General features: G+C 43.1%; 1 protein-coding gene across 2 annotated transcripts in view; it reads right to left on the bottom strand.

Annotated features, from left to right (window-relative positions):
- Nucleotides 1-13,275, bottom strand: part of cul1b (cullin 1b) — a 93,056-nt gene that overhangs the window by 8,829 nt on the left and 70,952 nt on the right. For both annotated transcript variants that reach the window (XM_078418417.1, XM_078418411.1), the window contains exons 14-17: nucleotides 13,138-13,255; nucleotides 12,376-12,452; nucleotides 12,139-12,270; nucleotides 183-275 (exon numbers count right to left, since the gene is read on the bottom strand). In XM_078418417.1, the coding sequence (XP_078274543.1) occupies nucleotides 183-275; nucleotides 12,139-12,270; nucleotides 12,376-12,452; nucleotides 13,138-13,255 (420 nt within the window). The remainder of the gene's footprint in view (nucleotides 1-182; nucleotides 276-12,138; nucleotides 12,271-12,375; nucleotides 12,453-13,137; nucleotides 13,256-13,275) is intronic.

Here is a 13,275-nt window from a genome sequence, read left to right as displayed (position 1 = left end):
AATGAGTGGAATTGCAAAATTGAAAAACATTTCACCTCACAATGAAGCAGATAAAGACCAGCTATTCTAACACAATTTAAAAAAAACATGACACCTTAATTTTCACAGCAGATTACCAAGAGGAAAAGATTTAACTAGCGTGGTACCGACATTATCCCAAAGGTGTCAAGATGTCTTCTCACCATTTTGATTTGAGTGCTGTCCGTCAATTGTTGAACAGTATAGGCGTCCTCCGTGTTATATTGAAGTAGGATTGCCATCTGGAATGTGGATGCCTTTGAATATAAAAGTAAATTAAATTCTGAGGATTTATTTTGAAGATCCAGACAAATATCTGCCTTGCCTATTATTGTATGATAATTTGTATTATTTGTACTACCACTCTACCAATGTCCCACCCTTTTTTTCCCCATATTTCAAGACTTTAATTCTCAATAAGGAATCAGTTAGAATAATAAAAAACGTGGTTGTGCCAAAAACAAATTCAAAGGCATTAAACTGCTGTATAGCCTGTTTTGTGGACTGTATAAAACAAAAAACAAAAACTTGCATCTAAAGAAATACATTTCAATAAACTTGACATCATTCCAGCTGTATTATTTCTGGCAAAATACATGTTGAAAATTGTTGTGGCTTAAAATTCAGTAAATAGATTTCAAGATAAACACTGAAGGTAAAAAGTCAATAGTACAAAAGGGAATTAAATAGGTTACAGAGCAAGAATTTCAAACTTAAAGTACATAACACTGCCCCAAATGGTCCATGCAGTTTTTTCCCCAATCATTTTCTTTACAAACAGGAGACCATGCAGCCCATCAGGTCAATGCGATGCTACAAGACCATCAATTCCATTCTCCTGTTTATTTCCCTACAACCTATTCTCTGCCATTTACCCATCAACAGTCCCGATTGTCCTGCCATCCATACCAGGGGCAATTGACAGCGGCCATCTCAAAACATTTTTGAGTTATGAGAAAAACCAGCACAGATGGGGTTATATGTGATTATACTGAAAATACAAACGTCAAGCAGACAACACAAGAGGTTAGCAACTACATCTTTGAAATGGTTGCCACAACAGAAGGAAGACTTGAGATTGGCAATCAAGAGACTGATAGAGCAAATGATGGGAGTAGGAGAGGTGGGAATAGAAGATCGAGGAATGGATGAAGAGACCTATTTAAAGAGAGGAGGGGTGGTGGCTTAGGGCAGATTGGAGAAGGTGGTGTGGTAAAATAGGCTCGGACCAAGCATTTCCTACAAAGCAACACAATGACTTGGCAAACATTGAAAGATTCTCACCATCGGTGGAAGAATGCAAAACAGACACTATAATGCTTCTCTCCCATTCAAATGATGAGATCTTTGGTATCCCCAAAGGACTGTTCCTCATCATAATGTTAGTTGTCACATATTTATGACAACTATAGATAGACACAAAAGGCTGGAGCAACTCAGCGGGTCGGGCGTCATCTCTGGTGAAAAGGAATGGGTGTCGTTTCGGGTCGAGACCCTTCTTCAGACCGAGAGTATGGGCGAGGGGGAAACTAGAGGTATGAAAAAGTACAGAACCTTTTCTGTATAGTTTGGGCAATAGTATTAGTTCTGCGGAAGTGAGACGCTCAGTTTCCAATTGCCATCTCAACCCACCTCCACTCTGACCATTTGACTGTAGCCTATACTGTTAAAACAAGGCCCAAAGCATCCTTGAGGAATAGCACCTCATTTTACATCTGGGCACAAGAAGCCGAACCGACTCAATATTGGATTCTCCAACTTCAAGCAACTCACTCTTTCTTTATCTTTGTTTAGAACCGGCCCTCTATTATTTTACCTCAGCATTTTTATTCTCTTAATACAGTCTGACCAGCTGGGCAAGCCCCATAGCTTTGCTATCAGCAACACCCACAGTGTGCTTGTAACTGCAACATTAACTCATTTGGTCCCACCGTATCAGGAAACCCCCTTATTTTCAATCCATTCCTCCCACACATTCTCTATTACAAAAAGTGTCCTGCAATGTCACCAGATTCTCTAATATTATTACTTTAAAAATGATTTTCTTCGTTTTTTCATTCTCACTGGACACCCGGCACGCTCGTATTTCTGATGAATATTTTTCTGTCTTCCTTCACAAAGCAAAGTATTTACTTTCAGTGGCATTTTCATTTCCCATTATAAGTTCACCCAACTGTGGTATGCATCAACACCTGCCCTTGCTAGTCTTTTTCTTTTTGCCCACCAATAGAAATTCTTCCAGTCCATTTTTGTTCATCTTGCTAATTCACTCTTATATTTTCTTGCCTTTCTTAATCAACTTCTTGAGACTTCGTTGATGAGTTCTAAAATGTTCCAATCCATAAACAGCAACTCTATAACCCTGTTAAAAACAAGGAACTGCAGATGCTGGTCTTTAGAATAAGGACATACATGCTGGAGTAATTAATTGGGTCAAGCAGCATCCCTGGAGAACATAGGTAGGCTTGGGACTGTCCTGATCTGAAACATTACCTATCAATATTCTCCAGAGATGCTGCCTGATCTGCTGAGTTACTCCAGCACTCTGTTTCTAACGTTATAACCCTCTTCTTTTGACTTAATACCGTCTTTATTTTCTCCTGTCAGCTGCTGATGAAATCATGTTTTACTTCTTAAAACACTAGCCCTTAACTGTCCATTGTATTTTCTTAAATGTAATTTCCTAATCAACCAAAGTCCACTCACTCCTCATACATCCATTGTTTCCTTTGTACATTTAAGAGCCTAGCATTGGAATGAACAACATTATTTACAAACTTAATGTAATATTCTTGCTCTTTTTTGGACATTGTTTCCTAAACACTTCTTTACCACTAGATTATTAATGAACTCTTCTTCATTGCATGATACAAAATCTGAAATCGTTTTTTGGCTAGTTGGCTTCTAAAATTCTATCTCTACATGTCCAAATAACTGCTGCTGAAAATCCCCCGCACCAAGAATGCTGGATGAAATGCAAGAATGATCATTTATATGAGAATAAACCAGCATATATAATTCCGAGTCATTGAATTATGCTGACAGAAACCGGATCTTCAGCTTAATGAGTCCACGCCAACCAACAAACCTCTACACAAATCCTGTTTTATTTTCCCCCCAAATTCTACCACTCACCTACACACAAGTGAGAATTTACAGCATCTGCAACCGATCAACCCACATTTCTGGGATGTGAGAAGAATTTGGAGCACGCAGAAGAAACCCCGTGCATGGATAACATGCAAACTCCATACAAACAACACAAGAAGACAGAAATGAACCCAAGTCACTGGAGCTGAAGATGCAGGTCACCTAGCTGTGCCACTTTACTGTCCTTTCCGTTGCCTTGACTCACAATTCTTTTCCATAGCTTTCAGGTCCCATTTCCTTCCTTTAAAAGTAAGATGTCAGAGCTGACAAAACCATTTCATCAAATACAGAGTGAACTGAGATTGCCATAGATAAATCCAGGAAGATAGTATTCATTCAATATCTTTTTAGCACTGCAGCTTTGTAAATCAGGAATACCTGCCCATTACCTTCCTATGTAAAACCATCATTCTAATCCACTGGTACATTGCATAAGAAATGCTCTGCCACTGTTATTTTTCAATCCAATTTCTGAAACGATCAACTTGTTTTATTTTATCAAATGTTTTTTTCTAATTTCTGAAGAAATATAAAAATATCTTGATTTTAAACATTCTTCAAAATGCAGCTAAACCATTGCAGTTGTTTCAACCAAAAAATCTCAGCCATTTGTTCTGTAGTTAAATACCCCAGCTTCTCATCTGACAACACATCAGAAAACTTCCAATATTCAAAAACAATGACGTGAGAAGATCGTCAGGTCAGGATCAAATTGGGTTAATAAAAATAGTCTTTTAAAGAAACTGTGACAGATGGTATGGGTCATGAAGTGAAAGTCAAAAATATGTGGTCACCTCATCAAAACATTACAAAAAAGCCACAGGTTCAGAAAATGAAATAATATTCAACCTGATGTTTTCCAAAAGGGTCATAACTTGATATTTAGGTCAGATGTCCATTTCCAAATAAATTGATTAGCTGGGGAGATGGGAATAGAGTTTTGCTCATTGATCAAGTTCCCTATGACCAAGATTATCAAATCAACAACTAATGACTCATAAAGGCCTATGTACATTTATGAATAGGCAGAAAGTCATTTGATGGTGGAAGGTTGCTTCTCGGCCTGTGACTAGTGGTGTGCCTCAGGATTCGGTGCTGGGCCCGTTACTGTTTGTCATCTACATCAATGATTTGGATAAGAACGTACAGGGCAAGATTAGCAAGTTTGCTGATGATGCAAAAGTGAGTGGTTTTGCAGATAGTGAAGATGGTTGTGAAAGATTGCAGCAGGACCTGGATCGATTGACCAGGTGGGCGGAGGAATGGTTGATGGAATTTAATACAGAGAAGTGGATCACCAGGTGCTGGTTGGTAAAAGCTGTGAAATCCCTGCCCTCGAGAAAGTAGCAGAAATGCCAGATGGCCAGGTAGAGCGCAAGGAGCTCCTGGTCGAAAGCGCTGTATTTCTGCTCGGGGGGGGGGGGGGGTCCTCAGGTGACAACTGAAAAAGGCGAGAGGCTGCCAGCTTAAAAATTTATCAGTTGTTATAGCACATGGAGTGGCGGTCCGGTGGTGGGGATATAGTGCTTCACCCCATGCTTGGGCTGGCCGTTGTGAACTGGAGGGTTCTCATGTCGGTGAAATCGGCCAAGATCCTGGCGTACTCGTCGTTGGAGGGCACCAAGCCGAGATGTGGCGCAGTCAATTCGGCGTGGTGCAAGGCGATCGACTCGAATGTCTCAGAATTGACGAGACGTTGTCCCTTCACGTCGACCACCGGAGGAAATCGGTGCCCAGCAGCGGTTGGGAGACGTCGGCGATAGTAAAGAGCCACTTTAAGTGACAAGAGTTGAAGTTGAGCGGGATCATGCGGACCCCGTATGTTTTGATGTTGCTGCCGTTGGCGGCAGTCAGAGAAGGCCCCCTCTTTCTGGAATGAGTGTAGGCCCCTGATGGGGGCAAAACACTGACCTCTGCTCCTGTGTCCACGAGAAAACGCCACCCAGAATGATGATCCCACGTGTAGAGGAGGTGATGCTTCTGAACGGCTGCAGCCACTACTGGCGGCCAGCCGAGGCGTGTCCCGGGATGTGCGCAGGGTGGTCGGCATCAGTGGGCTGTGGAACCCCATCTTTGGTGGTAACAGCACCACTCACCCTTGCCGGCGTTGCTCGTGGCCGGCTTCACTGCCGCACCTTTGGTGCAGGCTGGGCCCGGCCGCTTGACCTGCCGAGGCACCGCCGCCACCCGGCTGATGGTGGCGCCACCCTGCTGTTTCGCCTGCCATAGCACGTCCGCACGGGCTGTCAGCCGTCGGGGGTCGGTGAAATCCTCGTCCGCGAGGAGCAGGCGAATGTCCTCAGGCATATGCTCGAGGAAAACCTGTTCGAACAGGAGGCAGGACTTGCGTCCGTCCATTAAGGCGAGCATTTCATCCATAAGCACGGATGGCTTGCAGCCACCTAGGCCCTCCATGTGCAGGAGTTTGGTTGCCCTGTCGCGGCGACTGAGACCGAAAGTGCGCATGAGGAGCGTATTGAGGCCCTCGTACTTGCCGTCGGCTGGCGAAGGTAATCGATTTTGTGGCCGGCAGTGCCCTGGTCCAGCGCACTGACCACTTAATAGTATTTGGTGGCATCGGCGGTGACCTGGCGGATGTGGAACTGGGCTTCAGCCAGTTGAAACCAGACGTGGGGCTGTGATGTCCATAAAGCGGGCATTTAGATGGAAACTGCGTGCTGCTGGTCTGGGTTGTCGGCTGCAGACATGATACAATCCAAAATAGGCCATTTTGGATTGTTGGGGTCACCACTGTAGAGGTCCACGCATTGTGTAAACATTCTGTTTAATCATAGAAAAAAGGTGCAGGAGGAGGCCATTCGGCCCTTCGAGCCAGCACCGCCATTCATTGTGATCATTGCTGATCGTCCCCAATGAATAACCCGTGCCTGCCTTCTCCCCATATCCCTCCATCCACTAGCCCCTTGAGCTCTATCTAACTCTCTTTTAAATTCATCCAGTGATTTGGCTATCACTGCCCTCTGTGGCAGAGAATTCCACAAATTCACAACTCTCTGGGTGAAAAAGTTTTTTCTCACCTCAGTTTTAAATGGCCTCCTCTTTATTCTAAGACTGTGGCCCCTGGTTCTGGACTCGCCCAACATTGGGAACATTTTTCCCGCATCTAGCTTGTCCAGTCCTTTTATAATTTTATATATTTCTATAAGATCCCCTCTCATCCTTCTAAACTCCAGTGAATACAAGCCTAGTCTTTTCAATCTTTCCTCATATGACAGTCCCGCCATCCCAGGGATCAATCTCGTGAACCTACGCTGCACTGCCTCAATTACAAGGATGTCCTTCCTCAAATTAGGAGACCAAACCTGTACACAATACTCCAGATGTGGTTTATCAGGGCCCTATACAACTGCAGGAGAACCTCTTTACTCCTATACTGAAATCCTCTTGTTATAAAGGCCAACATTCCATTAGCTTTCTTCACTGCCTGCTGACCTGCACGCCAACTTTCAGTGACTGGTGTACAAGGACACCCAGGTCTCGCTACACCTCCCCCTTACCTAACCTAACTCCATTGAGAAAATAATCTGCCTCCTTGTTTTTGCCGCCAAAATGGATAACCTCACATTTATCTATATTATACTGCATCTGCCACACATCTGCCCACTCACTCAACCTGTCGAGGTCACCCTGCAATCTCCTAACATCCTCTTCACAGTTTACACTGCCACCCAGCTTTGTGTCATCCACAAACTTGCTAGTGTTGCTTCTAATTCCCTCCTCCAAATCTTTAATATATATGGTAAACAGTTGCGGCCCCAACACCGAGCCTTGCGGCACTCCGCTCGCCACTGTCTGCCATTCTGAAAAGGACCCGTTTACACCTACTCTTTGCTTCCTGTCTGCCAACCAATTTTCTGTCCATGTCAACACCCTACCCCCAATACCATGTGCTCTAATTTTAGTCACCAATCTCCCGTGCAGGACCTTATCAAAGGCTTTCTGAAAGTCTAGATACACTACATCCACTGGCTCCACTTCATCCATTTTACTTGTCACATCCTCAAAAAATTCCAGAAGATTAGTCAATCAATAACCAAATACAACCCCTGTCGCTCACCCGCGCCTGCCCGAGTTCAAATCCCAATTGCCAAATCCTTTGTTCTCCTGGCACACGACGGCCGCCCCCCTGACCGCGTGATTGGTCGGTCCAGATCACACCCGGTCCACGCAAGAGTTCGAGCCTGACAAACGACGGTTCGATACCAAAGTGGCTCGGCCCGCCACAACTGGAGGATAAATGGGAATAACATTCAATAGTCCAGAAAATCTGCTCGTCTAGCAGCACCAAAGTCCTGAACATGCTGGATTGGAGTTTTACTGTACATAATACAAAAACTTTGCTTCACAAGGGGAGGCTATAGAATGGAAATAGTTACAAAAATTAATTAATCTGAGCATTGTCTAGTCACCACTAGATGACTGAGGGGGTGGAGGGATACCTGTGGAGGAATTATAGGCTGTGGTTATCTTTCCCGATAATATCTTCTCAAATATCAACAAGGACAAAATTATTAATGTAAATTAATTGATAACTCAACTGCCATTGATCTGTTTTTTTCAAAGAACAAAGTACCAAAGACGTCTTCAGAGGGTGACAAACTTCCTTGCTAGCAGAGCTCCAGATAGATTACGGAAAAAGTTTTCTCATGCAAGTACAGATTCTGCTCTCAACTACGAAAATGACATCTTATTTATAGATGCTTGCGCTCAAACGTTACCCACAAACCTTAAGAGAATTGAAACCTTTGACGGAGGTATTTCTAGTGAAGACTGCCAGACAACTCTGTTCAGAAACTCTTGCCAATTAATTCCAATAAAATCTATTGATAATTAGATTGCTTGTAATATTAAGGATAGCTTGGGAAGGTTATAAATGGGACACAAATCAATAATTAACCTTTTTTTAAACTGTAGGCAAGTTTACCTAAGCAAGATATAACAATTTGCTGCTTCGTTTCAACTATCCAAAGGAATTAATCAGGCAGTGTATTCTATCAGAAGATTGATGACTTCCCTCTAATACTGATAAACGCAGGTAGGCAAACATTTATAGCAGTAATACATATGATATATAATATGTTTGACACAGAAGGTCCATGTTCAAGGCTAAACGGTTTTATAAGCCAATCTTAATACATTCAAAAGAGCAATATAGTTACTGAATATGTGGCACTGAACCTACAGAACAAGACCTTCATCCTCAACGACTTCTTCATCACCCGTGGATTGGACTTCTTACTGCTCACAGAATCCTGGCTTAACCCTGGTGAGCTTGCTCCACTCGTGGAAATCTGTCCTGATAACTGTAACTTCTTCACCTCGCCTAGGCTCTCCGGACGCGGTGGGGGCTTAGCCACTGTGTTTAAGAAACATTTCAACTGCCGCCTCCTGAACGCTGATCATTTCTCCAGTTTCGAGGTGCAACTAATTAAAGTAGGCCTAGCCTATCCCCTCTTAATTGTTCTTGTGTATCGCCCACCAAAAATGCATAAGGACTTCATCACCCAATTTGCTGATCTGATTTCTAGCATTTTGCCCAAATTTGACTGGATCATGATTCTTGGTGACTTTAATATTCATGTTTGCTGTCCCACTAAGCCTCTTGTGAGTGAATTTATGCACCTGGTTGAGTCCTTCAATCTGACTCTTCACACCACGGGACCCACTCACAAGTTAGGCCATACTCTCGACCTAGTGTTATCGTCCGGATTCCCAATCAACAACATTGAAACTACTGAAGCCTGTCTATCGGACCACAGCGCTATCAATTTTGACGCATCTCTGTCTTTATCTCCCGCAAAATCTCATCTCCCTGTTCGCTACTCCCGCGACATAAATTCATTGACTGCCAGTAAATTCTCCGAGGCTCTCACAGCTGCCCCCAACATCTGCACTATTGAGGCCTCTCCCCCCCATCTCAGCACTGAGGATCTCGCCTCTTTATTTAATATCACTTGCTCTTCCATCCTGGATTCTATCGCTCCCCTTAAAATGAAAAAGCCTAAGCCCAAAGGTCGGCCGTGGCTCAATGACTCCACCAAAGCCCTAAGAAGGGAGTGCAGAAAATCAGAAAGGAGGTGGAAATGTGACAAGCTTCAAATTTCCTTCGAAATTCTGAGAAACAATCTTCTCAAATACCAGGAAGCAGTAAAGTCTGCTAGAGCACAATACTTCTCCGACCTTATTTCCAAAAACTTTCATAACTCCAAGGTCCTATTTAGAACAATTACCTCTGTCATATGTCCCGCCCCCAGTACCAGCTTAGTTGGGTCCCCTGCTAAGTGCGAAGAATTCGCTAAATTTTTCACCAACAAAGTTGAGAACATTAGAATGAACATTTCCCCTCCCACCCGTGACCTAGCTGTCTCACTAGTCTGTTCATCTAAATTGGACTGCTTCCAACCCGTCACTCTATCCTCCCTTGCAAAGCTTGTCTCCGCTATGAAACCTGCAACCTGCCCCCTTGATCCTGCCCCCACTGCCCTTCTGAAGGATGTCATTGCAATAGCTGGTCCCAGCATCCTCTCTATTATCAACAGTTCTCTGGCCACTGGCACTGTTCCAACCAGTTTCAAGCACGCGGTGGTCCAGCCCCTACTGAAAAAACCTAACCTAGACCCCACCTTGCCTAGCAACTACAGACCCATTTCCAAACTGCCATTCCTGTCAAAGGTCCTTGAAAAGGCAATTCTAAACCAATTAGTGCCCTACCTGCACCAAAATACCATCCTGGAAAGTTTCCAGTCAGGTTTCAGAGCCCACCACAGCACAGTCTGCCTTGTTGAAGGTACACAACGACCTGCTTCTATCCATCGACACCGGCGACTGTGCAATCCTGCTACTTCTCGACCTCAGCGCAGCGTTCGATACAGTGGACCACACCATCCTTATTGACCGTCTCCGGAGGCGGTTGGCATTGATGGCACTGCCCTGAGCTGGTTCGCTTCGTACCTCAAAGATAGGAGTTTCGCCATCAACATAGGCAGTTATTCCTCTGCTCCAGCTAGCCTCTCCTGCGGAGTTCCACAAGGCTCCATCCTAGGCCCCATTCTCTTCTCTCTATACATGCTCCCCCTTGGCCAAATCATTCAAAGGCACGGCATTTCTTTCCACTGCTATGCCGATGACACTCAGCTTTACCTCCCCCTGAAACCCAACAACCAGTCAAATTTAAACAGCCTCTCACACTGCCTTGAGGACATAAAATGTTGGATGGCACAGAACTTCCTCCAATTAAATGAGAGCAAGTCTGAGGTCATCCTATTCGGCCCCCCCGACTCCATCAAATTGATAACAGGCAGTCTTGGAAGTCTATCCTGCCTAGTCAAACCGCATGTCAAAAACCTTGGCATGATATTTGACTCTGCATTAAAATTTGATAAGCAAGTCAACGCTGTGGTAAAAGCCAGCTTCTTCCAACTTCGAACCATAGCTAAAGTCAAACCTTTCCTCCAATTCGACGACACAGAAAAAATCATTCACGCTTTCATTTCCTCCCGCCTAGACTACTGCAACTCCCTATACACTGGGATCAGCCAATCTTCCCTGTCCCGCCTGCAACTGGTCCAAAACGCCGCAGCGAGACCCCTGACGGGTACCCGTAAAAGGGACCACATCACCCCGATTCTGGCCTCTCTCCACTGGCTCCCTGTACGGTACAGAATCAACTTCAAGCTCCTCCTATTCACGTATAAAGCCCTAAATGGACACTCCCCCCCCACATCGAAAATCTTCTAACCCCCCTCTCTAACTCCAGGTCCGTCAGGTCGGCCGACTTGGGGCTACTCACTATCCCGCGGTCTAGGCTTAAGCTCAGGGGTGACCGCGCTTTTGCGGTTGCAGCTCCTAGACTGTGGAACAGCATCCCTCTCCCCATCAGAACTGCCCCCTCCATCGACTCCTTTAAGTCCAGGCTCAAAACCTATTTCTACTCCCTAGCGTTTGAGGCTCATTGAGGAGGCGCTGTGAACTGTTTGCGTGCTACTGTATGTTTCTTTTTTTTTTCCATTGGAACCTAATCAGATGTACAGCACTTTGGTCAACGTGGGTTGTTTTTAAATGTGCTATACAAATAAAATTGACTTGACTTGACTTGACTTGACTTGACAAACTATGGAGCACCTATTGAGATGTCTTCTATTGGAGCACGAATGCAAAGCTGAGGACCTCGCAGAGAACAATGATATTGCTACGAGTTGTGTTCAGTTTTGGCTGAAATACAATATCTAACATGTGTGGACACGATAAGAAGTAGAATTTGTGTTTATTTCTCCACGGATGCTAACTGACTTTCAGGAATTCTAGCAGCTTCAGTTTTTATTTCAGATTTTCAGCATTTGGTAAATATTTACTTTTATATTTATTGAAATGGCTTGGATAGACATGAAAGCCTTTTTCTAAAGAAAATACAGACTTTTATCCAACAAAAAGTATTCAGTCATGATATTTATTCACAAAATGCTGGAGTAATTCAGCAGGTCAGGTAGCATCTCGGGAGAGAAGGAATGAGTGACGTTTCGGGTCGAGACCCTTCTTCAGACCCGAAACGTCACCCATTCCTTCTCTCCCGAGATGCTGCCTGACCTGCTGAGTTACTACAGCATTTTGTGAATAAATACTTTCGATTTGTATCAGCATCTGCAGTTATCTTCTTATACTATGTATTCAGTCATGATTTGGAAATCACACTCTATTGCTCGAGTATCAAAGTTAGTTAATTGTGACAAAAAGTAACAGTGCTCAACAATTTGTATCATTATAAACCTTAGAACATCCTGACTTTCTCCACTGAAAGATGCTTTATGTATCTTATTTATATTCTAAAAAGAAATTATTAATTATAATAACCTTAAATTGGTTCATATGACAATTTTTCTAGGTAGTGCATTATACATTTTGTGGCAATACCCAAACCCTGCCAATTACTTAAGACTATTTAACACATCTCACCTGTAAGGTATATCTATTCTTAAAGCAGTTTGTGACTAGCTCTCCTTTAGACAACTGGTAGAGCCATGTCAACTTCCGACCACTGTGCCGACTAGCATAGAAAGCTGTGAACCTCTGGTAACTCCGTTCCAACTGCAATAACAGAAAGCTGGTAGTTAGTTGATAGTTTTATTCATTTTTACTATTATTTATAAAGCACATAACAACTAGAAATGAGCAGCAAAACATATTGTTTACCTCAGATGGAAGTGCAAATGTACAAGATTGCTGAAAGGGCCAAGAACCGGAGCTTAAAACCTGAATACTGAAATCCACTGAAGGGAAAGAAAAATATATTTATTAAAGAAAATACTTGTGATACGATGTTGAATCAAAACATCAAACTACAACAAAGTCGACGAGAACACCCAAAATCGCAAGGAAATAACCCTACATTTATGCAGGCGTGATAATACTACACAATGTTTGAAATGTTTAAATGAAATTGCTCTTGGTGCTATTTAAAGGTGGCAATAATCCACTTTAAAAGGTTAATCCTTCACTAACCAATGAATATGAGGATTTCTGACGCTTATCGAAATGTTCACACATTACTAACTCTCTGCCTTAACCCTTAGAAATGTAATTCTTAATGAAAGTTACACGGTTTCAATGTTGCCCTTGTTATATTTTCAATGCAGGTCACCCTCCCTGTTATGGAGGAGTTTGTGTTCTTAGAAAACGGTTCATATTGCAATTATCCTTAACTCAAAGCCGTGTTATCTGTGCAGGCACCAAGAAATGCAAGTGAAAATAAAACTGTATTTAATTTTTTCCACGTAAATTTGTGAGAATTTAAAAAAATTCATATCCCAGGTTTTTCGTTAGCGATTTGCAAATTCCATAACGTTGAATTTCCATTACCTGAACTGCCATAAAGTAGGGTGGCTTACATAATGAAAATACATAAACACTCTGTACCAAGCAACTGACAGATCATTATTCACAACTTGTACTTACAATCAAGTGGTTCCGAGTTAGACAAATGTTTTTTAAATTGTTCATTCAAGTCCTTGCTCACACCAATATCTTGAAACATTCGTTGTAGTTTCGAGGTATACTCAAAGCCACAGGCTTGCTTAAATATAAAGAAAACAG

This window comes from Rhinoraja longicauda, chromosome 2, assembly GCF_053455715.1.
Source record: "Rhinoraja longicauda isolate Sanriku21f chromosome 2, sRhiLon1.1, whole genome shotgun sequence".
Taxonomy (NCBI): domain Eukaryota; kingdom Metazoa; phylum Chordata; class Chondrichthyes; order Rajiformes; family Arhynchobatidae; genus Rhinoraja; species Rhinoraja longicauda.
The sequence above is the reverse complement of the archived record's forward strand: the minus strand, read 5'-3'. Positions and strand labels throughout refer to the sequence as shown.